We start from the raw sequence: 27970 nt of genomic DNA, 5'->3' as shown, positions 1-27970 counted from the left end.
ATGAAAAATGTTAGCACCAGATTATAATTCTTGAAATCTTTCAATATTACCCCAACAAATAACTTGGTAAGAAAATCACCTGGGGCCCTCAGGCCCCAACTCTGTGACAGTCTCCTCTTTACAGAGCGAGGGAGAGCAGAGAGGGCCCCTGTCCCTTGGCCGCACCTTGGAGGCCTGTGAAACAAGGCTGGGCAACGCTTGGAGCGAAGTCCTTTTCTGGCCAGGGCACTTTGACAAGCAACATAGAAGGATTAGAGTACTAGGGTTGAAAATATAAAAGTTTCCACTGTCTTTTTAGTCTCATCCTATAAAACATTATTTTTTTAATTTTTCAATTGTGGTTTCCATTTAATATTGCTGTGTTAGTTTCAGACGTATAGATAGCATAGTGGTTAGAAAATCATGCATTTTACAGGGTCTCCCTGATGTTTCAAGCACCGTCCTGACCCCGTACACACTTATCATATTATTGAGGATATTCCCTATGCTGTAATTTATACCCCTTGTGACTGTTTTGTAACTACCAATTTATACTTCTTAATCCTTTTACCTTTTCCACCTGGCCCCACCCTGTTCCACTCCCCTCTGAAAACTGTCAGTCTGTTCTTTGTATCTGTGAGTCTGTTTCCATTTTGTTTATTTCGTTCTTTAGATTCCACACATAAATGAAATCAAATGGTATTTGTCCCTCTCTGTCTGATTTATTTCATTTTACTAGTACCCATGCTGTCTAGGCCCATCCATACTGTTGCAAAAGGTAAGATTTCATTCTTTCCTATGGCCATAATATTCCATTGTGTAAATGTACCACTGTTTTTTTGTCCACTAATCTATTGATGCTACTTGGGTTGCTTCCATAGCTTGGCTATTGTGAATGATGCTGCAGTGAACATAGGGGAGCATATATCCTTTCGCATTAATGTTTCAGGTTTCTTCAGATACATACCCAGAATCACTGGGATCACTGGGTCATAGGGCAATTCCATTTTTATTTTTTTGAGGAAGCTCCATGCTGATTTCCATAGTGCTCGCACTAATATGTGTTCCAACCAAGAGTGCACTAGGGTTCCCTTTTTCTACATCCTTGCTAGCACTCATTTGCTGGTTTACTGGTGATGGCTGTCCTGACAGGAGCGAGGCGATATTGATGAGCTTCTCACACACCCATTGACTATCTGTGTATGCTCTTCAGAGCAGTAACTGTTCAGGTCTTCTGCCCATGTTTTTAATTGATTTTTTTGTTTCTGTGGTCGTAAGTAGTTTAAGATCTTTATAAATTTTGGATATTAACCCCTTATCAGATGTATTATTGATGAATATCTTCTCTCTTTTAGTAAGTTGTCTTTTCATTTTGTTGATGGTTTCCTTTGCTATGCAAAATCTTTTTATAAAACATTATTTTTGACACTCCAAAGGAAAGTACCAGACCTGGATTCTAGTTACTATATTTTGCTGTGTAATGTGCACTTTTACACAAATTTTTGAAGGGAAAGTAATGGTGCACATTCTACATGGGTATAGCAGTCCCATGTGTAATGCTCACCAAAACATGGGTGTGCATTATACACAGCAAAATATGGTGCCTAGTTCATTAATTGAATCATTTATTTCTTCCAACCAACAAACATTTATTGAAAGTGTCTTTGTACAAAACCTCATGGATGGATAGAGATTTAGATAAGTCATTACCATACACATGTAAGTTTGGTTTGGGGGGAGGTGGGGATGGGTGGAAAAGAGTGGTTTTTACTGGGAAAACTGAAATGCCAGATATCAGTGAGAAGTGGCATGTGGCCCTCATCTCGGTGTCTGTGTACAGGAGCAAGGGCTGCTGGACATACCAGGGAGCTATGTCACACGCATGGGTTTGGGAATTAAAATTCATGGATGTTTTGTGTTTGTTCTTGAATCCCACTCTTAGAAGTAGCTCTCTGGAACCAGCAGTTCAAGTGTGTAATAGCCGATGAATATAAAGCTTGAGTATTTGTATATGTCGAAGATGGTGACCGAAGTGGTGGAAGGGTGCCTTTCTTGTCTGCTGCCTACCTCTCCTAAAACCTTGTGTCATTTTAAACAGTAAAGTTGGAAAGTGGGAGAAGGACTGCATCCAATTTTTTCCCCTACTGTGCAGCAGATGTGCTCCCAGGAACAACTGCACAGTGTGAGGCTGTCAGGTTTCCAAAAGAATTTAGCTAATGGGCTTCATTGCTCATAGACCTCAAATCCTGAAGAATTAACGTGAAGGTTAGAGACAAGTATAGAACTTTTAGGTTTGTGAGAGTGAGTAAGTGATGAAGTTTTTGTGGGCAATTTTTCTAACTTGTGAGTTCTAGTTTGCCCCATCCAAAGTTGAAGCAGCTACTCCTGCACAAAGGGAAGGAAAACAGACATGAGTGCTCATGTTAAAAATCAGTGCATTTAAGTTGAAGGGGAAAGTTCTTGGCTGGGGAGAGGGCTAGAATATTGAAGGAGCTCTGCAGAATCTCCTCCAGAGGCATTTCTGAATAAATCTGTCTTGAAGGTGGTGTACAGGTAATGGCAAAAGCTGATTCAGGGCTGCCTTCGGGCTTAGCAGAGAATGCATTCTGGGTACCACTGTAAGCATTAGGGAAGGCCTGAAAATCACTGGCAGGAAGTCTAAATTATACCGTTCAGATTCCCCCCAGGATAAAAATGTTTATGAAATTCAGCATTAGTAACCAGAGTCATGAGCTATTTGTTTTCTGCAAACATCAGAGTTGATAGTACCTGCACCATAAACTAGTTCATGGTGTTACATTTTTAATCCATTTTTCTTTCCACTTAACAGCATTTTACTTTGTACCACAAATTTCCTCTGAGATTCAGGGAGAACCACAGAAATCAGTTGCCAGCTTGTCACTGTGATCTGTGGGATGGAGGGAAGCCCCTTTGAAGTCCCTGCCCAGCTCCACGCCTGCCGCTCCCTGTGGCTGGCTGCCTTGGACTGTGTGCATGAGTTGAGCACAGGGTGTTGGATCTCGAAAGAGTGTGGCATTCCCAGGGTGGGTGTGCAAATGCTGAGGTGCACTGGGGAACCTGGGCTGACTCACCTGGAGCCTGTGCAGGCCGTGGTTCACTCCCATTCCACTTTATCACCCCAGGACTGTCTGTGCATTGAACTGTTTATACCTTCCCTGATGTCAAATTTTAATTCCTTCAGGAAGTTTAAGTAGAGCAGTCCAGGTGTGAGTTATACAAATAAAAGAAGGGAAGATAGGAAGACTGAGCTTGAAAGGAGAGCTGTTAGGATGACGTCCCTTACCCCACCCAATGTTCCCCCAATTTTTTTGTCATTTTAAAAGTCAAGTTTTTGTTTTATTTTTCTTCCATCTTAGGTGGAACAAGATGGCTAGATTGATTGGAACTAGATATTTCTCTTCTCCCACATGGAAGGCTACAGCTAAGTGGACCTGGGTATTATTTACCTTTCCCAAGGTCAGTTAGGCTCTGATAATACCCCAACAGGTTAGGCTTTGGTTACTAGTTTCCCCTGAGGGTAGATCTTATTAGGAAATACTAGGTGCTCTGGCATGTTTCAAAAAGGTTCCTTTCCCCCTCCCCCTGCTGGAAATACCAGGGGATTTTTCACCCAGGTTCTTCTGTGAGAACCTGGTGGAGTCCCTGGAGGTAAACTGTGGGGCCAGTACCACTGGATCCCCTGCAGTTTTTAACTCAGTCTTGTCTACATGAGGCTCCAGCAATTCCTCAATTATAGTTTAGGGTTTCTGCCCCGGTGCTAGTTCTCGTGGGGGTTTCTGCTCATGAATCTGGGCCCCTGTAAGCAGTGAGTGACTCTGTGTGTTCTCCTGTCTTGTCAGTCTTGGTTTGTCCTGTGTCTTCCTCTCCAATGAATCCAAAAAGAGCTGATTTTTCATTCTCTTCAGCTTCTCTTATTTATTAGGATGGAGTGGCAACTTTCAAGCTCCCTACATGTGGAACCAAAGACCAGAAGTTTCCCTAATATTTTTTATTTCAATAAACATTTTTTTAATATATTTTATTGATTATGCTATTACATTTGTCCCATTTCCCCCCTTCTCTTCCCTCCACCCTGTACCCCTCTCCCACCCACATTTCCCCCTTTAGTTCATGTCCATGTGTCATACTTATGAGTTCTTTAGTTTCTACATTTCCCGTACTATTCTTGCCCTCCCCCTATCTATTTTTAACCTACATTCTATGCTACTTATTCTCTATACCTTTTCCCCCTCTCTCCTCCTCCCACCCCCCTGCTGCTAACCCTCCATTTCTGTGGTTCTGTTCCTGTTGTAATTGTTTACTTAGTTTCTTTTGGTTTTGCTTTAGGTGTGGTTGTTAATATTTGTGAGTTTGCTGTCCTTTTACTATACATGTCTTTTCTTTATCTTCTTTTCTTAGATAAGTCCCTTTAGCATTTCATAAAATAAGGGCTTGGTGATGCTGAACTCCTTTAACTTGACCTTATCTGAGAAGCACTTTATCTGCCCTTCCATTCTAAATGAGAGCTTTGCTGGATAGAGCAATCTGGGATGTAGGTCCTTGTCTTTCATGACTTGGAATACTTCTTTCCAGCCCCTTCTTGCCTGTAAGGTCTCTTTGGAGAAATCAGCTGACAGTCTGATGGGAACTCCTTTGTAGGTTACTGTCCCCTTACCTCTTGCTGCTTCTAGGATTCTCTCCTTCGTTTTTACCTTGGCTAATGTAATTATGATTTGCCTTGGTGTGTTTCTTCTTGGGTCCAACTTCTTTGGGGCTCTCTGAGCTTCTTGGATTTCTTGGAAGACTGTTCCCTTTGCCAGATTGGGGAAGTTCTCCTTTATTATTTGTTCAAATACGTGCTCAATCTGTTGCTTTTCCCCTTCTGATTCTGGTACCCCTATAATTCGGATATTGGAACGTTTAAAGGTGTCTTGGATGCTCTTAATCTTTTCCTCAATTTTTTGAATTCTTACTTCATCATGCTTTCCTGCTTGGTTGATTCTATCTTCCTTCTGGTCCACTGTATTGTTTTGAGACTCAGATTCCTTCCTTTCACTATTGGCTCTCCTCTGCGTGTCTTCCTGCATCTGTTTTATGGTAATCTGCATTCTTTCATCTAAATTTCGTCCAAAATCCACCAGTTCCGTGAGCTTTCTGATCACCAGTGTTTTGAACTGCGCATCTGATAGACTGGCTAATTCTTGGTCGCTCAAAAGGATGAGTCCTGGGGGACTGATCTGCTCTGTTGAAGACATGGGTTTTTTTTTTCCCCCCTGTCTCTCCTTTTTTTTTCCGGTCTGGTCGCTCTTGTTACGGTGGGGGTGCGGAGCCTTAGGTGCACACCAGGGCTGGGGACCCCAGTCGCTAGATTGTGACGTTATATGTGGGGGCGGGGCGGGAGCGGGGCGGGAGAAAACAATGGCGGTAGTTCCGTTCCCCTGGACTCAGACCCTTGTCTGGGCTTCTGGGCCACGAGTTCTGCCCTGGTCCACAATCGCTGCCCCTCTGGGTCTGCCAGCCGCAGCTTGCATACTCAGGGATCACCGCTGCCTTCTTGCTCGCTGGATGGCTTTTGCGCCAATTTCGCGCCAAACCTTCCCCCAACCTCCGCGCCTCCGACCCGAGCCAGCCCCGCGCCCGCCTGGCTCGTCTTCTCCTACCAGTCCGGATGAACGCGTCTACTTCAACTTCTTGGCTGCCCGACTTCCATTCAGATAAATCCTCTGCCGGATCTGGGTGTTATTCTGATAGTGAATTATTGTTGTAAATTATTGGTTTTCTAATCTTGGTTGTACGAGGAGGTACGGTGCGTCCACCTATTCCTCCATCTTGCCGGAAGTCCCTATTTCAATAAACATTATTCAGGCCCTGGCTGGCATAGCTCAGTGGATTGAGCGTGGGCTAGGAACCAAAGTGTCCCAGGTTCAATTCCCAGCCAGGGTACATGCCTGGGTTGCAGGCCATAAACCTCAGCAACCACACATTGATGTTTCTCTCTCTCTCTCTCTCTCTCCCTCCCTTCCCTCTCTAAAAATAAAATAAATAAATAAAATCTTAAAAAAAATTTAAAAAAACATTATTCAAGGATGTTTGTACATGAAATACATTTACTGAGCAGTCGAACTCATAGAATTGAAATATGAAATGGTTTTCTTTTTTCCAATATTCTTTTTTAACTCTACTTGGGGAGAAGAGAAGGGGCTGTTCAATTCTTTTTCATTCTTTCTTTTGGTAATAATTAACATTCAGTAAAACTTGCAGATGTTAATTGTTCATTTGATGAGTTTTAACAATTATATATACACTAGGTTTTTCAGCCTTAGCACTGTTGACATTTTGGACTGGATAATTCTTTATCCTTGGCCTCTGCCCATTGGATGCCAATGGCATTCCCTGGTCATGATCATCAAAGGTGTTTCTAGACATTGCCAAATGCCCACTGGGAAGCAAAATCACCCCTGTTTGAGAAACACTGATATGCACCCATGCAACTATTGTCTGAAAAGGAGATACAGATCATATCCATTCCTCCAGAAAGTTCCCTTCAGGCCTTTTTGTTAATCCCTGAAACCACTGTCTCTAATTTCTATCATCATAGATTCACTTTGCCTGAGTTTGGACTTTGTATACATTAAATCATATAGTGTGGGTATACTCTTTTGTCTGGTCTTTTTCACTTAATGTGATGTGTTTGTCCATGTTATTGCACTTATCAGTGGTTCATTGTTTTTTTGTTTGTTTGTTTTTTTAAATATATTTTATTGATTATGCTATTACAGTTGTCCCATTTTGCCCCTTCACTCCCCTCCACCCTGCACACCCTCTCCCACCCACATTCCCCCGCTTTAGTTCATGTCCATATGTCATAAGTTCTGTAGCTTCTACGTTTCCCATACTATTCTTGCCCTCCCCCTGTCTATTTTCTACCTACCATCTATGCTATTTATTGTCTGTACCTTTTCCCCCTCTTTCCTCCTCCCATTCCCCTGTTACTAACCCTTCATGTGATCTCCATTTCTGTGGTTCTGTTCCTGTTCTAGTTGTTTGCTTAGTTTGCTTTTGTTTCTGCTTTAGGTGAGACTTAATAATTGTGACTTTGCTGTCATTTTACTATACATGTCTTTGATCTTCTTTTTCTTAGATAAGTCCTTTTAACATTTCATAAAATAAGGGCTTGGTGATGATGAACTCCTTTAACTTGACCTTATCTGAGAAGCACTTTATCTGCCCTTCCATTCTAAATGATAGCTTTGCTGGATAGAGCAATCTTAGATGTAGGTCCTTGCCTTTCATGACTTGGAATACTTCTTTCCAGCTCCTTTTTGCCTACAAGGTCTCTTTTGAGAAATCAGCTGACAGTCTGATGGAAACTCCTTTGTAGGTGACTGTCCCCTTATCTCTTGCTGCTTCTAAGATTCTCTCCTTCATTTTTACCTTGGCTAATGTAATTCTGATGTGCCTTGGTGTGTTCCTACTTGGGTCCAACTTCTTAGGGACTCTCTGAGCTTCCTGGACTTCCTAGAAGTCTATTTCCTTTGCCAGATTGGGGAAGTTCTCCTTTATTATTGGTTCAAATAACTTTTCCACTTGTTGTTCTTCCTCTTCCCCTTCTGGTACCCCTATATTTCAGATGTTGGAATGTTTAAAGATGTCCTGGAGGTTCCTAAGCCTCTCCTCATTTTTTTGAATTCTTGTTTCTTCATTCTCTTCTGTTTAGTTGTTTCTTTCTTCCTTCAGGTCCACTCCGTTGATTTGAGTCCCAGTTTCTTTCCCATCACTATTAGTTCCCTGTACATTTTTCTTTATTTCACTTAGCGTAGCCTTCGGGGTTTTTTTTTCACCTAATTTGTGACCAAATTCAGCCAATTCTGTGAGCATCCTGATCACCAGTATTTTGAACTGTGCGTCTGATAGGTTCACTATCTCTTCATCACTTAGTTGTAATTTTTCTGTAGCTTGATCTGTTCCTTCATTTGGGCCATTTTTTTTTTGTCTTGACCCACCTGTTACATAGTGAGGGGTGGAGCCTTTAGGTGTTCACCCAGCGGGGCAACCCAGTTGCTAGGTTGTGACAATGTATGTGGAGCAGGGGTCTGAGAGGGAACAATGGCCTTGTTCCACTCTTCCAGGTTTCAGTCACTTCCACAGCCTCCCCCACGCCAGCTGGGCCTTTCTGGTGCTGACTCCCATGTGGGTGGGCTTGTGTACATTCTAAGACCTTGTGGGTCTCTCCAATGAACTCTCCTGTGAAGCTGGGAGTATCTCTTGGTACCTCAACCTCCACCAGTGTTTTCAATTGGTGTCTTGAGGCTCTGTTTCCCCATATTGGGGCCCTGGGTTGCACAGTCTGTCTCATTCCCCAGTTTCACCTGGCTTATCTGCGGGAGAGAGAATGTGGGACAGTCTGATCCACCAGCTGCCTTGTGTGCCACGCCCTTCCATGATCTGCCGCCTCACTGGATCTGCCCACTGCCGCCTTGCGCGCCTGCAGTCTGCCAGCCACTGCTTATTTTGTAGCAACCCCTTTCTGCCCGGTTGCCCGACTTCACCCCTCCTACCAGTCTGGATGAATGTGTCTACTTTAACTCCTTGGTTGTTGGACTTCCATACAGTTCAGTTTTCTGTCATTTCTGGTTGTTTTTTGTTTTTAAGTTGTTGTGTACTTCTTTTGGTTGTACGAGCAGGTACAGTGTGTCTACCTATGCTTCCATCTTGCCCAGAAGTCCCAGAATCAATTCATTGCTTTTTTATTGCAGAGTTGGGTTCCATTGTATGAATATACCGAAAGTTGCTAATACATTCACCTGTTGTGCATACTTGGGTTGTTTCTGATTTAGGACTATTTGGAATAAGGCTGCTCAATATTCTGAGTAAAGTCTCTTTGTGAACATGTTTTCATTTCTCTCAGTAATTATCTAGGAATTGAATTGCTGAGCTGTAGGGTGGATATATGTTTAACATTTAATAAACGGCCACACACTTCTACAAAGCGGTTGTCTCATTTTACACTCCTGCACACACAGCTGTGTGTAAGCATCACATTGATCCTTGCCACTGTCAACAATGTCACCATTTGGTGTTATCAGTATTTTTATTTTAGCTATTCTGATGGGTATCTTATGATTTTTGTTTCATTTCGCTGATGACAAAGGATACTGAGCATCGTTTTTAGGTGGTTTTGGTCATTTATCTTCTTTTGTAATATGTCCAAGTCCTTTTATGGTTGATATATAGAAGTTGCCATTACATCTGTACCTCTCAGGCCCCAAAAACAAGTTCAAGGTTTATAGGAACCTGCTGCTATTCCTCAGAGACTGAGAAACCTATTACAATCTGAATAAATGTGATGTAAATTATCAAAACTGCTATGAAACATGCCCTTTTTGCTTTGTTTTGTTTTGTTTTCTTCCCTGTTTCCAAACATACTATAAGGTTATTGTGTATTTTCCTTAAATGGGGTCATAAATACTCCTCCTAATTAGCCAGATAATCATACAAAACTACTTTTATCTTGAAGAGCCCTCCAGTGCCCACATGCTCCACCTAGCGACAGACACTACCTCTTCCTTGCACAGCTTTGACAAACAAATGAGGAGCAGAGACCTGTCCCATGTGGGCAGCGAGTCAGTCACCGTTATAGTTCCATGCTGGGGAAGTTTCTTAATGAGGCTTGTTCTGGAAGCATGTTTCCTTTAATGCATTCAGTAATATCTGTACCTGGTTAAAAAAAAATCAAGTTCTGTATTAAGAAAGGTTATTTTCTCCATCTCATTTCAGATAAAAGAAACTGAGTATCTATGTGTTTATAAAAATAAGAATGTATGAGGCTTACTGTAAAGTATCACCTGCTACCTGAAAAGAGCTCCATGCCCAGAGGCCACTAATAGGAGAGGGAAGGGGGTCTCCCCAGGCATGTAACGGGTGGCACTCCTGCAGGTTCAAACCAGCTCGTCCTTGGTTACTGACATAATCCACTCCTTAGAAGTTCAGCTCTAAGTCGGGGATTACCATCTAGACCATGGGTCTTTAAGGCATGAGACTCTTTGGCTGAATTTACAACAATTAGGTCCCTCATAAAGACATCCAACTTGTATCGTAAGAGTAACTAGAAAGAGGAATCTGACTGACTCTTCATCAAGACACTCTGTAAAACGGTGGGAATGAATAGACAGATATGATACAAGTCCCACTGGAACCTCTCCATCATTAGTGTATTACCATGGGGACAGGACTTGGGTTGCTACTGGAGCATCAAATACTTGGATGTGACCAAAGCTCAACTATGTTCTGGTGGGAAATACCAGCCTCCTTTAAAAGCAGCTAACTGCCATAAAATGCTGGCCTCTAGTTCACTTTGCAGCCAGGATGTTGCCATCTATCTGCAGAGAGGCAAGTTCTGTGAGCTGGCATCACTGATGGACAGAAGAACCTGCATCCTGCAATGCAAGTCAGAGCTGGCACCTCCCAGAGCTGCAAGAGGCAGCCTGGCTTAGGGGAAAGAACACGTGCATTTTCCAGAGACAACATGGCCAGATAAGCCAGCCCGCATGCCTTGTTTTTTTCATCTGTAACATGGGGCTCCCCCCTTGCTCCAGTGGGTCAAGGATTGTATCAGATACACCAGTGTCTGTGGCTGGTCCCAGACAGGCTCTCTCATCCCCACACTCCTGTCTGGGAAATCTCACTTAGCCAAAGGCCTCCCTCTACCTGCCTAAATGGGGTGTGAAATTTGTGACTGGTGAGCTGCAAAATCAACATCGAATTCTACGGGTCCTTTACAGCAAAATGTGAAATAATTTCTTCAGGACTAGAGAAGTTCTGAGAGGAGACACGGGAACACAAGCTGAGATCTGATAACAGTAAGGACTACATCTTTTCCAAGTTACAGAGCCATGTGAAAAAGTACACTGTGTTTTGATGGGGACGGGAGAACATTTTGAAACTCATATATTGTTTCAGGTGTCTTTAACACGCCAAAGTTGCTAAAAGGCTGTGAGCACAAACAAGTGTTTCACTGAGGCTGCTGTGCTCTCAGAACTGTTCCATTTGGTATATTTAAAGAAAGGCCTATGGCCACGTCTGAGAAGTGTTCTCTCTTTTCCATTGACTTAGAGGTAAACGTTGCTTATATTTTTTTTTTAAATTTCCTCAAGTTTATTTGAGGTCTTCATCTGTCTTTCTAAGGATTGAGAAATGAATGGAAAGTGAATGAGAAATGAATGAAAAACCTTCCCAATGGAGGTTCCTTGCAATGGAATTTTGGATGACCAAGACCCAGTATGCAATAAGCACAACCAGCCTCGTTGCCTTTCTCAGGAACCCTAGGTTCATAACATTAGCTGATGCTAATAAACCGACATGGAGTGAAAAATGTGGGGGGCAGGTGGGCACAGTGCAATACTCATCTTTCCATTCTGACAAACCCACGAAGAAACCCAGCAAGACAGCACTCCAACCTCAAATCCGGGGATGCCCAGCAGCTGCCTCTCCCTGTTCTGCTTCTGCCAGTTAACCCATGACCTCCACCTGCAGGGCATTTCACTGCTTTGTTTGGTTTTAGCTTATGAAAAGTTTGAGATATTAATGTATTCCCTAATATATTAAAGAGAACAGGATACAGTAAAGAGAACAATATAATAAAACAGAACTTAGTTGTTTCCTTTCAATTCTAGTGGAAAAGGAAGGAACAAACGAGTTCTTCACTCTTTGTTTCTGTCCAACAAAATAATTTGTTACTAGGTGGTATTTTTCTAACATGCCCTCTTCAGTTAATTAGACAAATGGACTTATATCTAAGTAATTTAGGATCTGGATTCTGAACAAGATCTGAGGGTGCTTGAAACAGGGTGTTTTAGCACTGAACTTTGAAAAGGGAACGTGGGGCCCCAGAAGGCAGGGGTTCAAATGTGCCCACATGAGGTAACATGCCCAAAGAGCTGTGTAAGCAGTAAGGCAGTCTCCAGTTGTCATCTCTGAGTTCCACTCCCCACTGAAGGGGCCGGGCTCTATGGGATTCCAGGTTCAGATTAAGAAATGTGTAGGATGAGGTTGCATTCTGTCATACCAGAATGAAAACAACCGTTATATGAGAGGGGACTCCCACCTCAAAAAACCAGAATTAACTTCTGGAGGGCAAGCCTCTTATAGTACAGGCATCCCCCTGCTAGGTAAGTGTTCTAGGAACCCATCTGTATCAGTGCACAAGCCAGAGTTGTTGTGAGGGGTTGCATTCAGCTTCAGTGAATTTTTTTTGAGGATCCTTTCAATGTGTTTGCCCATTTCAGGATGGGTGCTTTGTGAGTGTGCTTGCCCACATCACACAGTGTTCAGCAGTTTCTGATCAAATATGGCATGACCCCATGCCCCACCCTCCCTATTCACCAGATCTCACCCAGAGGGATTTTTGCTGTTGTTTCCCCAGATGAAAAAAGTCCTCAAAGGGAAACATTTTGACTATGTGGACGAAGTGAAACAAAAAACAGCAGATGCACTAAAAGGGATCAAAATCGAGGAGTTTAAAAACTGTTTTGAGCAGTGGGAAAAAAAGTCTTGATAGGTATGTTGAAGGTGACTAAAGTTTAAACATATAAGAATAAATATATATATTTTTTGTAAATAAATTATGTTTCTTTTGGTGGGGTACCCCCTTGTAAATTACTAGGATCGTGCCAACAGGACTTAGGCTACAAGTTGCAGAGGTTCTCGCTGAAAAGAGAGGCTGATTTTAGCATTGATAAGAACGTTGGCCGCAGTGGGTTAGAGCACGTCATGTGTCCTTTCAGTCCCTGAGTCCATGAGGACACTGAACACACAGAAACAGTGTGTGTATTATTCATCTATGGGAAACACTGACGGACAAAAGATCTCATTTCTTCAAAGCATAACAGTCAAAGGGAGATCAAAGAAGAAAAGAGGAACTTACCATTTAAAGAAACTTAAAAAACATATGTATTAATCCAAATACTTGGTCCATATTCAATTCTGATTTGAACAAACACCAACTATTAAAAAATTTTATGAGCTTGTTGATCCCTGGCTGGATATTTGATTATGTTAAAGAATTATTATTAATATTTTAGATGTGATCACAGCATTGTGGTTTTATTTTTCTAGCAGTCCTCGTTTAGAGATATATACTGATTTAATAATAGGCCTGGAATTTGTTTCAAAAGAGTTCTGTGTCAGGGGTTTGGACAAAATGAAAAGAGCAATAAGTTGTTAATTATTGTTCCTAGGTAATATTTGTGAATTGATCATGCTATTCTCTTCACGAGTTAAAATTTGAAACTTTTCATAAGCTAAAACCAAACAAAGCAGTGAAATGCCCTGCAGGTGGAGGTCATGGGTTAACTGGCAGAAGCAGAACAGGGAGAGGCAGCTGCTGGGCATCCCCGGATTTGAGGTTGGAGTGCTGTCTTGCTGGGTTTCTTCGTGGGTTTGTCAGAATGGAAAGATGAGTATTGCACTGTGCCCACCTGCCCCCCACATTTTTCACTCCATGTCGGTTTATTAGCATCAGCTAATGTTATGAACCTAGGGTTCCTGAGAAAGGCAACGAGGCTGGTTGTGCTTATTGCATACTGGGTCTTGGTCATCCAAAATTCCATTGCAAGGAACCTCCATTGGGAAGGTTTTTCATTCATTTCTCATTCACTTTCCATTCATTTCTCAATCCTTAGAAAGACAGATGAAGACCTCAAATAAACTTGAGGAAATTTAAAAAAAAAATATAAGCAACGTTTACCTCTAAGTCAATGGAAAAGAGAGAACACTTCTCAGACGTGGCCATAGGCCTTTCTTTAAATATACCAAATGGAACAGTTCTGAGAGCACAGCAGCCTCAGTGAAACACTTGTTTGTGCTCACAGCCTTTTAGCAACTTTGGCGTGTTAAAGACACCTGAAACAATATATGAGTTTCAAAATGTTCTCCCGTCCCCATCAAAACACAGTGTACTTTTTCACATGGCTCTGTAACTTGGAAAAGATGTAGTCCTTACTGTTATCAGATCTCAGCTTGTGTTCCCGTGTCTCCTCTCAGAACTTCTCTAGTCCTGAAGAAATTATTTCACATTTTGCTGTAAAGGACCCGTAGAATTCGATGTTGATTTTGCAGCTCACCAGTCACAAATTTCACACCCCATTTAGGCAGGTAGAGGGAGGCCTTTGGCTAAGTGAGATTTCCCAGACAGGAGTGTGGGGATGAGAGAGCCTGTCTGGGACCAGCCACAGACACTGGTGTATCTGATACAATCCTTGACCCACTGGAGCAAGGGGGGAGCCCCATGTTACAGATGAAAAAAACAAGGCATGCGGGCTGGCTTATCTGGCCATGTTGTCTCTGGAAAATGCACGTGTTCTTTCCCCTAAGCCAGGCTGCCTCTTGCAGCTCTGGGAGGTGCCAGCTCTGACTTGCATTGCAGGATGCAGGTTCTTCTGTCCATCAGTGATGCCAGCTCACAGAACTTGCCTCTCTGCAGATAGATGGCAACATCCTGGCTGCAAAGTGAACTAGAGGCCAGCATTTTATGGCAGTTAGCTGCTTTTAAAGGAGGCTGGTATTTCCCACCAGAACATAGTTGAGCTTTGGTCACATCCAAGTATTTGATGCTCCAGTAGCAACCCAAGTCCTGTCCCCATGGTAATACACTAATGATGGAGAGGTTCCAGTGGGACTTGTATCATATCTGTCTATTCATTCCCACCGTTTTACAGAGTGTCTTGATGAAGAGTCAGTCAGATTCCTCTTTCTAGTTACTCTTACGATACAAGTTGGATGTCTTTATGAGGGACCTAATTGTTGTAAATTCAGCCAAAGAGTCTCATGCCTTAAAGACCCATGGTCTAGATGGTAATCCCCGACTTAGAGCTGAACTTCTAAGGAGTGGATTATGTCAGTAACCAAGGACGAGCTGGTTTGAACCTGCAGGAGTGCCACCCGTTACATGCCTGGGGAGACCCCCTTCCCTCTCCTATTAGTGGCCTCTGGGCATGGAGCTCTTTTCAGGTAGCAGGTGATACTTTACAGTAAGCCTCATACATTCTTTTTTTTACCAATATTTTAAATTTGCAGGTTTTTTCCTCATTTGCAATATCTACAATTTTAGTACCTGATACTCGTAGATGATGTTGTTACTTAAAGTAATATAAGCAAAAGAAAACCTAATAAGCCTTGGATATTTTATACATACAATCCATTGTGCTTTTTCTGTTAGGAATAATTAAACAAGAATTCATTCTTGAACAGCTGACTGAAGATGTGTGTAGCACCATTTACATAAGACAGTTAGTTATACTTAAAGTAAGCTCTTCCCTTTTGGGGAGCCTCAGCTGTACCCAGGCCTGCTGGCCACTTGTGTCCTTCATTACTAAACCCCACAGTCACCAGAGGGCAGATCTGGAAGGGGCAAAGGCTCTGAGCATCATTCAGCTTGTAGGCATTAGGGAGGGGATTGCATCTCAGTTTACCTTAGTCCAGAGCCTGGATCTTTGCTCTCTCATGGCCTGTGGCTGTGTATAGTGTTACCTTCTCACACTACTCTTTTTCCTTCTCTCTGTTCCAGATACTGTCTCCAGGGTTCCTGTCTATCCATATGAGTTCCCCTTTCTGCACCTCCCTATATCTACCTGGTTTCTTCTGGCTTCTCGTGGAACTTAGATGTGGGTGTAAATGTACCACTTTCATTCCTGTGTGCCCTTTCTGAGTCCCAAACCCTAAGCTATCTTGACTTAGAGAAGCTCCATGAGCAGCGTTGTATAAAAGAGCCCCTCTTTGCTTTCCATGGGGCTTAAAGTGTAAAGCTGAGGCTCGTGATGACACATCACATAACCCTGCCCTTTGCAGTGTGTTCATCTGTCACTGCAAGCATTTGTTTTCATTTCATTTTGTAGTTTTAAATCCTCATAAGCCAGTTTCTATCCCTTTTTTAAAATAAATAGATTAATTGCAGTTGTATGATCACTGTTTATTTCCCACAACTCCAAATAACAGGCTTAAGAAATAAATGGTGTTTATTTAAAAATGGATATATTAGCATGTTTTCCTTTGAAGATTTGCATGTTTTTAAATATTATATTTTCAAAGTAATGCTAATATGGTAATGGCTAAGGAAAATAAGCGTCTGGTTACAATCTGATGCCTTTCTCACCAGTTCTTAACTGTTATTTAATTATTCCAAGTCATAAATTTTTTACTGAACTAACTAAGCTAGGCCAATATAATTCATCCTGCTTTCTAAACTTACAGGCAGAAATTCCTTTCTGAGATTTCAGGCCACTTTTTCATTTATGCTGTTGGCTCTCCTTATTTGCCAGAAGTTTTCTCTTCTAATCAAAGAATTATTTTCTTGTTACAGAAAGGGCTTTAATTTGCCTTTCTCTCTTCTCTCTCCTTCTTCCATATTATCCAAAGAAATAATCTACCTTCTTGCAAAATAGAGTACCTGCATCCTTCCAACACTACTAAATCTGGCTTAAAATGGGAATAGCATGGATATTTCTTCAATAAAAGTTACTGTAGCAATTAGCTCTCACCATAATTAGATGGAAGAGAGCTTTTATGATGGAATGAACACGAGGCTCAGAAACAAAGACCTGTTTGCAAACCCAGCCTTGCTCCACCAGCTTGTAGCAGTGAGGCAGTTACTGGGCCTCTCTGAACCTCGGTTCCTCGTTTATAATTTGTGGACACAATTAAATTAGATTTTTACTTCAAGTGGATTTTGTAAGAATTTAGTGAGATGAGCCCATGCCTGGCACTTAATGTCTTCACTGCATAAAAAACATTAACATTAACATTTACTGAAGAGCTTATACAGACTATTAAAAATAAAATTCAACCTCCTCTTGGTAGGTAAAGAAAAAGGACATGAACTTACAATTAACCAATTCACAAGAAAAACAATTACTAAACAAACATTTGGAGAATGTTTAAACTCATAGTAATTAAATAAATTTAAAAAGCATTGAGATGTTATTTTTCTTTTATTAGTACTTATTTTTAAAGAAAGACCTAATGCTGGCACCATTGCCAGTTGGTGCAGCTCATTAGAAAAAATAAGCTTTAAATTATAGTAATATTCCTATCGTTAAATCTAATCATTCCATTTCTGAGAGTCTGTCCTAAGGGAATATACTAAAATATGGAAAAAATCTATAAACATGACAATAATTATTGCTTAGGATCTTAACAAACCTGGAAATAACTTATTTTTGTAATGGATTAAGCTATGATGGACTAGCTTCTAGATTTTAAAGTAAAAATAAAGACTTACTAAGAGGCATGTAAAAATGTTTATAATATAAAGAATATGTAGATATGATAATCAGTATAAAAAATATATCTTAAAACTATATGAAAATGGACCCAAGTAATAATTATGTTAGGGAGTTACAGCATATGTTCCTTTTTTCTTTTTTTCCTGTTTCCCTAAGTCTTTTATAAGGTAATTTTACTTTTAAGATTAAAGTTATAGTCTAAGTCTGAAAAATATACTTATTGAATGCCTGTTATGTGTCTGGAAAATTTTCTGTGGCATTTTGGGTTTTATAAAAAGCAAGAATGTTTCTTCATTATTTTACTTCAGGGCAATAAAAAAAGCAAAAAAGTATGCTTATCAAACTCGTTAGAATAAGTACTTAACATAGAACTTAAGATTTAAGGTGCTATTGTTTGTAGCCTAAGTGTTTAATGCCAGGCTGTCGCCCAGCCTGTGTTAAATATAATGGTGCTCTGTCTCACCACAGCCATCTGCTCCAGGACTCATTCCAAAATTAACTTCCTGGTTTACTCAGGTCATTCCACTGAGGGAAATGGGATCTCAGTGATGTCCTGAGCAAAACACCAACGGGAATAAGACTTTAGCTAATGCATCTCAAAGTTACATCTAAAGGTAACTGGGTTGAAGTAAGCTAGACAAGATGATTTACCAAATAGCATGGCATGATTTTCAGTTGAAATTTTTATTGAAATAGTTGCAGATTTGCTTGTAGCTGTGTGAAATAATATGGAAGATCCTTTGCATACTTCGCCCAGTTTCTCCCAGAAACTGGAAGAGAAGGGTGGTAACCCTTTGCAGAACTGTAGTACGGCATCATAGCTAGGGTATTGATGTGGTACAGCCCCTCCCACCTGGCTCAGAATTCCTGATTTTACTTACACACATTTGTGTCTGTGTTTGTGAGTGTATGAAATTCTCTATGATTATATCACCAGTGTATGTTTGTGTTTTTCCTGTCACAGTTGAGACACTGAACAGTTCCATCAGTACTGGTCTAGAAATGAAATCACTGCATAAAGAGTTACAGACCTATGTTTGAGCCTCTCTTCTAATTAGCTTGTCACTGCCAATAAGTCAATTACTTTCTGTAAATTTGCTCAGCTCTACAAAATGGTTGGATTAGACCAATGGCTCTCAAACTCTAGCATGAAGTAGAATCACCTAGAGGATCTATTAGGACACCAATTTCTGGGCTCCTCCCCTAGAGTTCCTACTTGAACATAAAAATTTGCTTAATAAATCCCCAGGCGATGGCAGTGAAGTGGCATGGCATGTCCATGAACACTGCTGGCTTGATGACACTAAAGCAGGCTTTGGGCCCCACAGTCAGTACCACGTCCTTCCCCACCAAACCTCAAATTCGCTTTTCCATTGAATAAGCTATGCATTTGTGAGTTTTTTTCCTTAAGCGATACAGATATATAATGGACTATAACACAGCCATTACAAATATTGTAGAAGAATATTCATTGTCACAGAAAGATTACCACACATATAGCTATTTGGTTAACAAGCTATATGTGATAAAACAGCACATATGGGGGTGGGGGGAGGAGGAAGAGGGTAAAGAGAGGGATAAATGGTGACAGAAGGAGACTCAACTTTGTGTGGTGAACACACAATACAATATACAGATGGTGTATTATAGAGTTATATACCCAAAACCTATATAATTTTATTAAACAATGTCATTCCAATAAATTCAGTAAACATTTTTACAAAATAGGACATACATGGATGGCCCTAGCTTGTGTGGCTCGGTTGGAGTGTCATTCTGTAGACTGAAGGGTTGTAGGTTCGATTCCCAGTCAGGGCACATGCCTGGTTGTGTGTTTCATCCCTGGTGGGGGTACATACAGGAGACAACCAACTGATGTTTCTCTCATCAATGTTTCTCTCTCTCTTTTTCTCCTTCCCTTCCCCTCTCTCTAGAATCAATAATCATGTTCTCGGGTGAGGATTATTTTTTCAAAAACAGCATATATAGAAATTTTCAGTTATATATAGAAAATAAAAGTCCAGAGAGACATATCCAAAATGTTAAAAGTTGTTATTGCTGAGTAGTAAAATTGCAATTTTGGGGGGGGTTTCTGTTTTCTAATTTTATCTATAATATATTCATAAATCAGTTGTTAAAATACAGTAAGCAATGCAAGTCTTGATTTTTCTAAGAATTGCATTGCTTACTGTATTTCTCTAAGTTGTAATAATTGCAGTAAAGAACTTGTTGTGTATCAATGAACAGAAGTAAGGCTATTTGGGTGTGAGATGAAATTGTCTGGGATAGTTTACAGAGGCAGTTGTGATGCTCCTTAGTCCTTTCCCTAAAACATGTGGTTGATCCCCTTTGCTGTTCTCCCTGTTTGGCAGGGCTGGGCACTCACTGACTAGCCCTGGCCCCAGGACCACTTGTTCCAGCCCCTGGTGCTGCCTGCGGAATGTGTGCATGGCACCTGCCCACTGGAAAGTAGGGGGAGCTACAACCACAACCTCACATGCTAAACCCTCCTCCATCCTTGACAGTGAGGCAGAAAGAAAGTCTTTTATCTGGATGAAACAAGTTTCTTCCTGGTTATGCCACTGTTAAAAGAATTACTATTTGTAACTAAAATGGGAAGGAATTTAAAAATATCACTGAAATAAATCTATTTAGATGACAAAAACCACTCATCTGCTATAGAAAGCTATTTGTTCCCCATGTGGATTCATGTCTCCTCCCAGAATTTCTGATTGCACTAATATCCCAAATATATTGTCTTCAATATCTGTGCTTCTGGACCTTGAGATCAGTGTGCACATAGCTTCCTAGAAATATTATTTACTCAAATGACTTTGGTGCTAGATATTTCAATCAGTTGATGCTGTGGAAAAGGACTGCTCCGTTTCTGAACTCTACTAGCTCTGTTTCTGAAAAGACTGTGGTCGGAGACATGTCGCCAGCAGGGCAGTGGTGATTCTCACAGCAGCATCCTTGTCCAGGGCGGCGGTGGTGCTGCTGGTTCCCTTCTGCCAAGTTCCCTCATGAAGCTGGTCCGTGGGAGTGAGAAATTGAAAGGCCATTTTGATTTGTGAATGATTGTGTATTTATTGCAGTAGGTAGCACTGTTTTATAGTATGCATTTTAACACCCACTCACATTGGGATCATAGAATGTCCTTTAACAAATACGTTTTGGTGCTTGAGGCAGTATATTTTTATGTAACACCGAAAGACTATTGTCAAGAAACACTGGCCCCATGGGCTTGCTGTCATTAGCGAAGTTACTAGATTTGCTTTATGAGCCTGGGAGTCTCAGTGATCACACCAGAACTGCTTGTTCATGACACAGCACCATCCGGTGCCACCGTTACTTAAATAATCCATTCATTCCAAAAGAAGTGATGAGAAGATTATGTCTAGGGCTCAGTTGGTTTGTGGAAGAATAGGATCAAGACCCAGCAAAGGTTGCATTTTTCTGTATTTTCAGCCCCACCTGAAGAGGAAGAGGCATCAGTCCTTGTTTCCCTACACACGTCTCTCTTCTGGAACTTACCAACCGCTGGCATTTCACCTAGATATCCAGTAGGAAACATAGTTGTGCTTATTTAACTGGTTTCCAGAAAGATGAAAATAGCAGGCTTTTATTTATACATAAATTCTTATGGTGCATGCATGGCTTACATAAAGTAATAGGGTAAAGATTGAAATTAATTTACAGACAGCCTCCTTACTGCATTTTCTCCTGCTCTCTAAAGGCTCTTCCAGAGTTTGTGCAGAAACTCTGGAGTTGGAAGACTGCACTGATGTTCCCTTTGTGTGGTGTTCCCGTCCCCAGTCAAGAACACACATAATTGTCATTGTAGAGGGACAGGGCATTCCTCCTCACTGTGTGGCGTCTCACATCTTTTGTTCCATCCTTCCTTTGTGCTGCTAATTTGTTCAGCAGGGCAGCACCTCTTAGCAGCAAAACAGACATGCCACCCTCTGCCATGCCAGGCTTTATTGCCTCTCCTTGCCAACACAGTGTTCAGAATATGAGTAATAATTACCTTTTTCAGGGTGCTGTGTCAGAAATCTCCCTTCCTTTCATAACTCCCAAGTATTTTTTCTGCCAGCAGGCACAAGCATCTGCCTTAAACTTGTGGCATTGTATTAGAATCGCCTCGTTACTTGACTCTTCACCCCATTTTTGTGTGAGCGCCTTGAAGGAATGCCTTCCTGGTGTGCTCTGTGGTGGGACAGACACTGGGAGATAACACATAATGTTGAATGAATTGAGGGAATGAAGCCAGCCTGCCAGCTGGAGGGAGTATCTTACACTGTTCACCCAACTCAGAAAGTTGAGTGTGTGCGTCATCAGCGTGGGCCTGATGGATGCTGAATTAGTGAGTTAGCAAAAGTTACTGGATCCCTGGGTTATTTCAGATGCCAAATATATATTGTAAATGCTTGGCAGAATTATTTTATATTTACATCTACATTGTCTATTTTATTTTGTAAATGAAGTTTGATCCTAGAAACTGTAGTTTATAATAGAAAGTATAAATTCTCTTTTCCATGTCATAAAAGTATGCTATTTCAGAACATAACTGAATGTGAGCCATACTTAGACAAAAATACATATTTAATGCATAGTTTTATATATTTACTTTTTTAAGTCTACAACACCCTTTTAAAGGAATAGTTGTGTATGGCTATGCTACTTATTCTAAAGTGTCTTTTCTAAGAAAGTCTGCAATTATTATGAAACTCACATTTTCCAGTATTATACAGTTTTATCTGTCTTGTTTAGCATACCCTAAAGCAGTTATGTAGCTTTTTATAAAATGCTGATTTTATCTTGTGCAGCCTGCCTTGCCAGCATACCTTTTTAGTGATTGAAATTCCAACTCTATGTTGAGGAATAGAACTTAATAATATAAATTTGTTAACTAAGATAAAAAAAAACATTGAAAAGTGTTTAACAAATGTGTTGAAGCATTACAAACTTAACAGTTGGTCAACTATTACATCAGCCTGGCCCTGTTCATTGTGGTTTAAGAAAATTGTTTTTAGATGGTGACTCAAAGCAGAGACGTCATATTTAGATGTCTTCACTTTCTCTCGCCCTTTTCATTCCCAAATGCCCAGATTCAGGGAACTCGGAGGGTCAGACCTCATAGCTAACATGAAATAGCCTTGTCTTCCCTAGTTTTTTAATAATTACTTATAATTCTGTAACTATATATTTTAGTAATGTAACAATGGAGTGTGAAGCTGTAACTGTACTCATATCCTCTGAAAAGCTTTAAAACGTTTACTTTGGGGAATAAAACTAAAAAAGATGAAATAGAGATTTTTCTCAGTGTAGTAGAACAAAATAAAATTATACTCCCTTAAAATAGATGGCAGTTAGGAAAAGTAATTTTTCCTGTCATGGGTAAAAGCCAGAGAACACAAAATCAGCATTTGAAATGTTAACTTGTGGTGTTTTAAATAAAAAGAAGCTAAAATGCATTGTACATTATCTATTCCCAAGGATGACTGCAGATTCTTGTTATTAAGTCCTGCAAAAAATACATAATGTACCTGGCGGGTGCAACTATAAAAACTAGAGATGAAGAAAAACATAATAGTTGAAGTTTTAAAGTTTTCTTTTTTGAGATGACTACATGTTTTGTTACTTAATTTAATGAGTTTAGTCTCATATATTTGTTCTTCATCTTGAGTTCAAATTCACAGGCATGCAAAAGAAAAGAAATCTTTGGGAATTGAAATAATAATGAAGATTAAAAGTCCCCAAACCTCTGCAGTTTTATCTCATTCATCTGTAAAAGCATGCATTAGGAATCAGTTTCTTCCTAAGCCCATCATTGAACTTTATAGCTTTAAATCCTGAGCAAGCCACTTGATTTTTCTGAGCTTCTGTTTCTTCATTTGTAAAACAAACTTTCAAAAGCCTGCTTTATTTAAGTCAGGGGGCTGTGCTGAGGATGAAAGGAATCAAAATAAGCTCCATATACAAAGTGTTTTACAGGTTTCAAGTAGGTACTGTGATAATTACCATTCAGCAGATTGGGAAAGGCTGAGAGAGGCTAACAAACTTGTCGAAGGTTACACAGCTATTAAATTAGGTATAATCCTAAAATCCTGTAAATTGCAGCATTTTTCAACATTGGCACTATTGATCTGGTGGGGGCCGGGGGTGGCTGATGATACTTAATTCTTAGGGTTGGGGAGATGTCCTACGCATTATTGGGTATTTAGCAGCATCCTTAGCTTCTGTCTCCTAGATCCCAACAGTATCTCACAAGTTGTGACCATCAAAAATATGTTCAGACCTTGCCAAATGTCAGCTGGCAGGCAAAATGACTCCAAGTTGAGTACCACTGGTCTGTAAAGTTATTAACCACTTTTATGATAACATTTATCAGTATCATTGTTACTCAGAGTGGTTAGTTCCTGGTTGGACTATTTCATAACATACCAATTTCAGAATTAAAAAAGAGATAACTGGTCTCATCCCTTATCTTTCCATTTCTGAATATTAGTTGTGGCCGTGTCTTCTTTGGAAGGTCCTTTGTAAGCTGCTTATAGAAGCTATCACCTGATAGGGGCAGTATGGACAGTGAGCCAGAAGTCAGATTCAACAACCCCCAAAGTCCCTTCCCCTGTAATTCCATGGTCATTTCCTACAGGACCCAGGTGGTTTCTCTTGAACAACCACCTCTCATCTGAAATGTTTATGGACTCCTAATATCCATTGTCATCTGAGAGGCCAGAGAGAGAAACACATGTATTTCATAACTATTATCTCTTTAATTTTCACAATAAGCCCTTGAGGTTTGTGTCACTTGTTCACTTTTACATTTTGTTTAGGAAGCTTAACCTTTCTTCTTTGCCTGCTCCTTCAACTCTGGTGCCCTCATTGCAGAACTTGATACAGAAACTCAGCAGGAAGTTGATATGGAAACACAGCAGGTGCTTTTCTTACCAGCACTGTATGAAGAGTAACATCCTTCTGAATTACTCCACATAAAGCAGATGCTTTCTGCCCTGCATGACTCTTCCTTTTCCCTCTCTCCTTAACAGGGTTCATTAAATACATGCCTCATTTGGCTGCATTTGGGGACTGAAGAACCAGCTGTCCAAGAGTAGAATGCTTTTACTTCCCCCAAAAGGCCTACCCTAGGATGACTTTTCCAACCTCCCCACCCTTGCCCATCTTTATCTGTAGTCTGCACCCCACTTTCTGCCTGATATTGGCACAGTCTCCAATTTATTATCACCTCTGAACTAAAACTTTCTAACTACTTATGACTGGCTTTGTTATATTTGTTTCTCTTTTATTTAGAATAATGGTGAAATTAGATGCATTTGATCTGGGCCTTATTAAGTAGTCTGGAAATGTTTTGTAGCTAGGCCTACATGAATTAAAAAATTTTTAAACACCAAGTTTTAAGATTGATTGCTGCTGACAAGCACAATAAGTGTAATTGAGAGTGATTAAAAGAATTGGCATGACCTGAGGAGAGGCTGTTGTAATTACTGATAGTGATGAGGGGCTGGAATTTCCCAGGAATCTTTAGGACACAGCGTTCTGCTTACGGAAGGTCCAAGCAGCTGTTTGAATCAATGGGAAAGAGAACTGGGTTACTTCACAGCAATATAGCTTTAGTGTCAATTAAAACTTTTATTTTTTTAAGTGCATGTAAATTGTTTGGATAACTCTAAGATTCATTTTTGAAGAATTAATTGGCTCCTTCTGTAAAATGGCAATGTCTGGCCAAAGAGCCATTTTTCTTTTCAGATCAGCATGCCTCCTTATTGACCAGACTTACCTGATTCTGATCTGATGTGCATTCAGCCATTTCATCATGTTATATAAGTAAAGCACTGGGGGTTTCCTTCCTTTTCCAGGTGGCCTTTTTGAAGATGTAACTGTAGGAGCTGAAGCATTCCTCTCCGCAGCACGGAGCACGTGGGAGGCCTCCCAGCAGTCAGCCCAGCGAACAGTGATTACAGAGACAAAAACAAGAGCTACAGAATGAGAGCACTGCATTGAAGTCTTAAGTTTTACTTGCTTGCATTCTTCTGTAAGAGAAGAGTTAACGTCAAATTTTTGAAAAATCAAGGTGGTGAAGAAAGTCACAGTAGCAGGTTGAGATAAGTATAGACATTACATCTCTATTTCCCACAGAGAAGAATATTCAAATATGTGCTATGTCAGCACCACCTGGAAAGATGTTAGCTAGTGGAGACCCATCTGTCCTGGGTGGATTGCAGAGAGGGACTTCGTTGGTGAAATTGGATGTTAACTGCCATAAATCTTTGGAAATAGATTTTCAAAGAACTTCTGAGGTTCATTTAAAACAAAGTTTAAAAAAGAAAATAAAGAATTTTGTATACTTTATTCAGAGGAGATGCTCAGGAAATAAGTGTTGAATAAATGGTTATCAAATTAAAGGTTTTCCCATTTATGCAGACCTGCATGTATCCCTTTGGTTTTTTATTTCCTCTACCAGCACTATTGCAAATCCACATAAGTACCTCACTGGCCTGCTGTTGCAGAGTTGTCATAGTCCTTATGTGCCAAGGCAGGTGGTGAGGAAGCCATTGAATGAGAATGACAGAATTAGAGGGAGTCCTACAGAGCGCAGGCCAGCTCCTGATTTTACAGAGAAGGTCTAAGACTTGCGTGTTATCACACAGGAGGAACAAAGCTGGGACCGGAGCCAGGCAGCTCCTCCTTTCCCACTGTGCATTCAGGAGGATGGTCTCTGGATTTGCAGCTGTACTTGCTGCATATTGTGCTGATTGACATTAATCTTAGCCTACAGACCACCACTCTACCTCTTTATTTTAAAAAATAAAAAGCAAACAAGCCCCCCCCCCCCCCGAGTTTTCTGTCCCCTCGGTTCCTAACTTAACACAGGTGTTACTGGCATTGTGATTTGCCGAAACTTTCATGATTTCTTCTTCCTTGGAGTTGAACCAAAACCCATGTCCTGCCAGCGAGACAGTGGTGCAATGCTCAGTTCTGTACCTGGTGGACTGACAGGAAGAAACCCCATCTGTTTCATCCCGTAGACATTTTATTAAGCACAGTTTGAAACACTGAAGTTCTTAGTAATATGTCCAAGACTCAAAGCCATAAAGGAGAATTTGTTTGGCGTCACTTAAGATACTAAACCCCCAAACACCATGCTGACTTTTCATGCTTTCTATTTCTGTCCTCTGTTGGTACAGAGCAAGGTTTCTCAACCTGGGCTCTGTTTACATTTTGGGTCAGATAATTCTTTGTTGTGGGAGACTGTCCTGTGCTATTGAGAAGAAAAACATTTTACTGTACCCTCCTAGATTCAGTTGCTGGAGCTTGTGACTCAAATGGATAAAAGACAGATTAACAACAGAAAAAGAAAACTGTACATACCTCTGCCTAAGGAGTTTCAAAAGAAATGAGACCCTAGGAAGTGCGGGGAGGATTCAGGCTCATGAATACCATCATAGGCTAAACAAAGAAAAAGGAGGTCTGAGCTTCTAGGCCAGGAGAGGCAGGTTATATAGGAGGGCAAGAGAAGGAAGTGTGTTAATGAGGGTTGTCTGGTAGTGCAGGTAAGTTTCTCAGCTGATACAAGTTGTCTCCAGGAGTAGCTCTTATGCTGGTATAGAGGCATCTTTACAAATGGAAATTTTCTTTATAACTATAAATATACTTTACAAAAGGGGAAAATGTATTCTTTAATTCTAGGCAGTTATGGGGAGATAAAAAGCTTTTTCTGCTTCTGCTGGACCTCAGTTGCCTTCAATTCAAAATAATTCTTCTGCCAAAGTTGTGTATTTTGGGATGACATTCTGGTCCCCTTCAGTGCATTGGAGGATGTTTAGCAGCAACTCAGCAGATGCCAGTAGCCTCCTCCCCAGTTGTGACAGCAAAAAATGCCTGCAGACAGTGCCCTGCTGGCTGAAATCAACCTGGCTGAGAACCACTGCTATAGCCAATGTGTCTGAGAAACAAGATTTGGTGACTGATAGTGCTCAGTGAAGGCTGCCCCAAAGTATTGTAACCACGTAGAAACTTCATTTCTTTACTGTCTTTTCTCCTTTCTTTCCTTTTGATTCAAACTGGCCTCACCCAGCACCCTGACTCACCTGCCGCATTCTCCCTTGCAGGACCACTCTCTTAACTGTTAAGCTCTCAGGACAATGAGGTTCCAGTCAGCATCAAATAATCTTAGGAACAAAGTCTCCCGTCTGTTGATGGCAGAGACAGCTGGGCGCCAGTTTTGTTTCAGCTCCAGGCCCAGAAAAGCAATGAAACCATGGCAATGTCCTGGCTGCCATCAGGACCAGATGCCCTGGTCAGCTGCCCCCTCAGAGACCACAACCCTAACTCCCTCGGTCACCATGATTAATGACCTTTCCCTTACAACCCATCCTCTGGAAGCCAGGTCTTTGAGCCATTGCTAACCTGTCTCTGGGCTGGGCCACTTCCTAAAAATGAACCCTTGCCTTCTTTGCTGCAAAGTCCTGTTCATGTCTTACTGGGCTTTGATGCACACAGCTAAATGGACCCCCTTTAGTCGGTAACAATATTCCATTTTGGCATATTGATTATTTTGAATTAAAGTTACTTAAGAAATGGCGAGTGCAAGAAGGACATTCTGACCCTCCTTTGTCCTCCTGAAATAAATCTCCCATGTGAAATCTGCCTGTAGCAGGAGGTAGAAAAGACATTCTTATCTCCAGAAATAG

General features: G+C 40.9%; 1 protein-coding gene across 1 annotated transcript in view; it reads left to right on the top strand.

Annotated features, from left to right (window-relative positions):
- The window catches only part of UBE3D (ubiquitin protein ligase E3D), a 140554-nt gene extending 112816 nt beyond the window's left edge, over positions 1–27738 (top strand). The window contains exon 10 of the mRNA XM_028509491.2: positions 25136–27738. Coding sequence (XP_028365292.2) covers positions 25136–25156 — 21 coding nt within the window. The 3' untranslated portion in view covers positions 25157–27738. The remainder of the gene's footprint in view (positions 1–25135) is intronic.
- The last annotated feature ends 232 nt before the right edge of the window (positions 27739–27970 follow it).

This window comes from Phyllostomus discolor, chromosome 4 (genome assembly GCF_004126475.2).
Source record: "Phyllostomus discolor isolate MPI-MPIP mPhyDis1 chromosome 4, mPhyDis1.pri.v3, whole genome shotgun sequence".
Classification (NCBI taxonomy): Eukaryota; Metazoa; Chordata; class Mammalia; order Chiroptera; family Phyllostomidae; genus Phyllostomus; species Phyllostomus discolor.
Note: the sequence above shows the minus strand (reverse complement) of the source record. Positions and strands in the feature narration are given on the sequence as shown.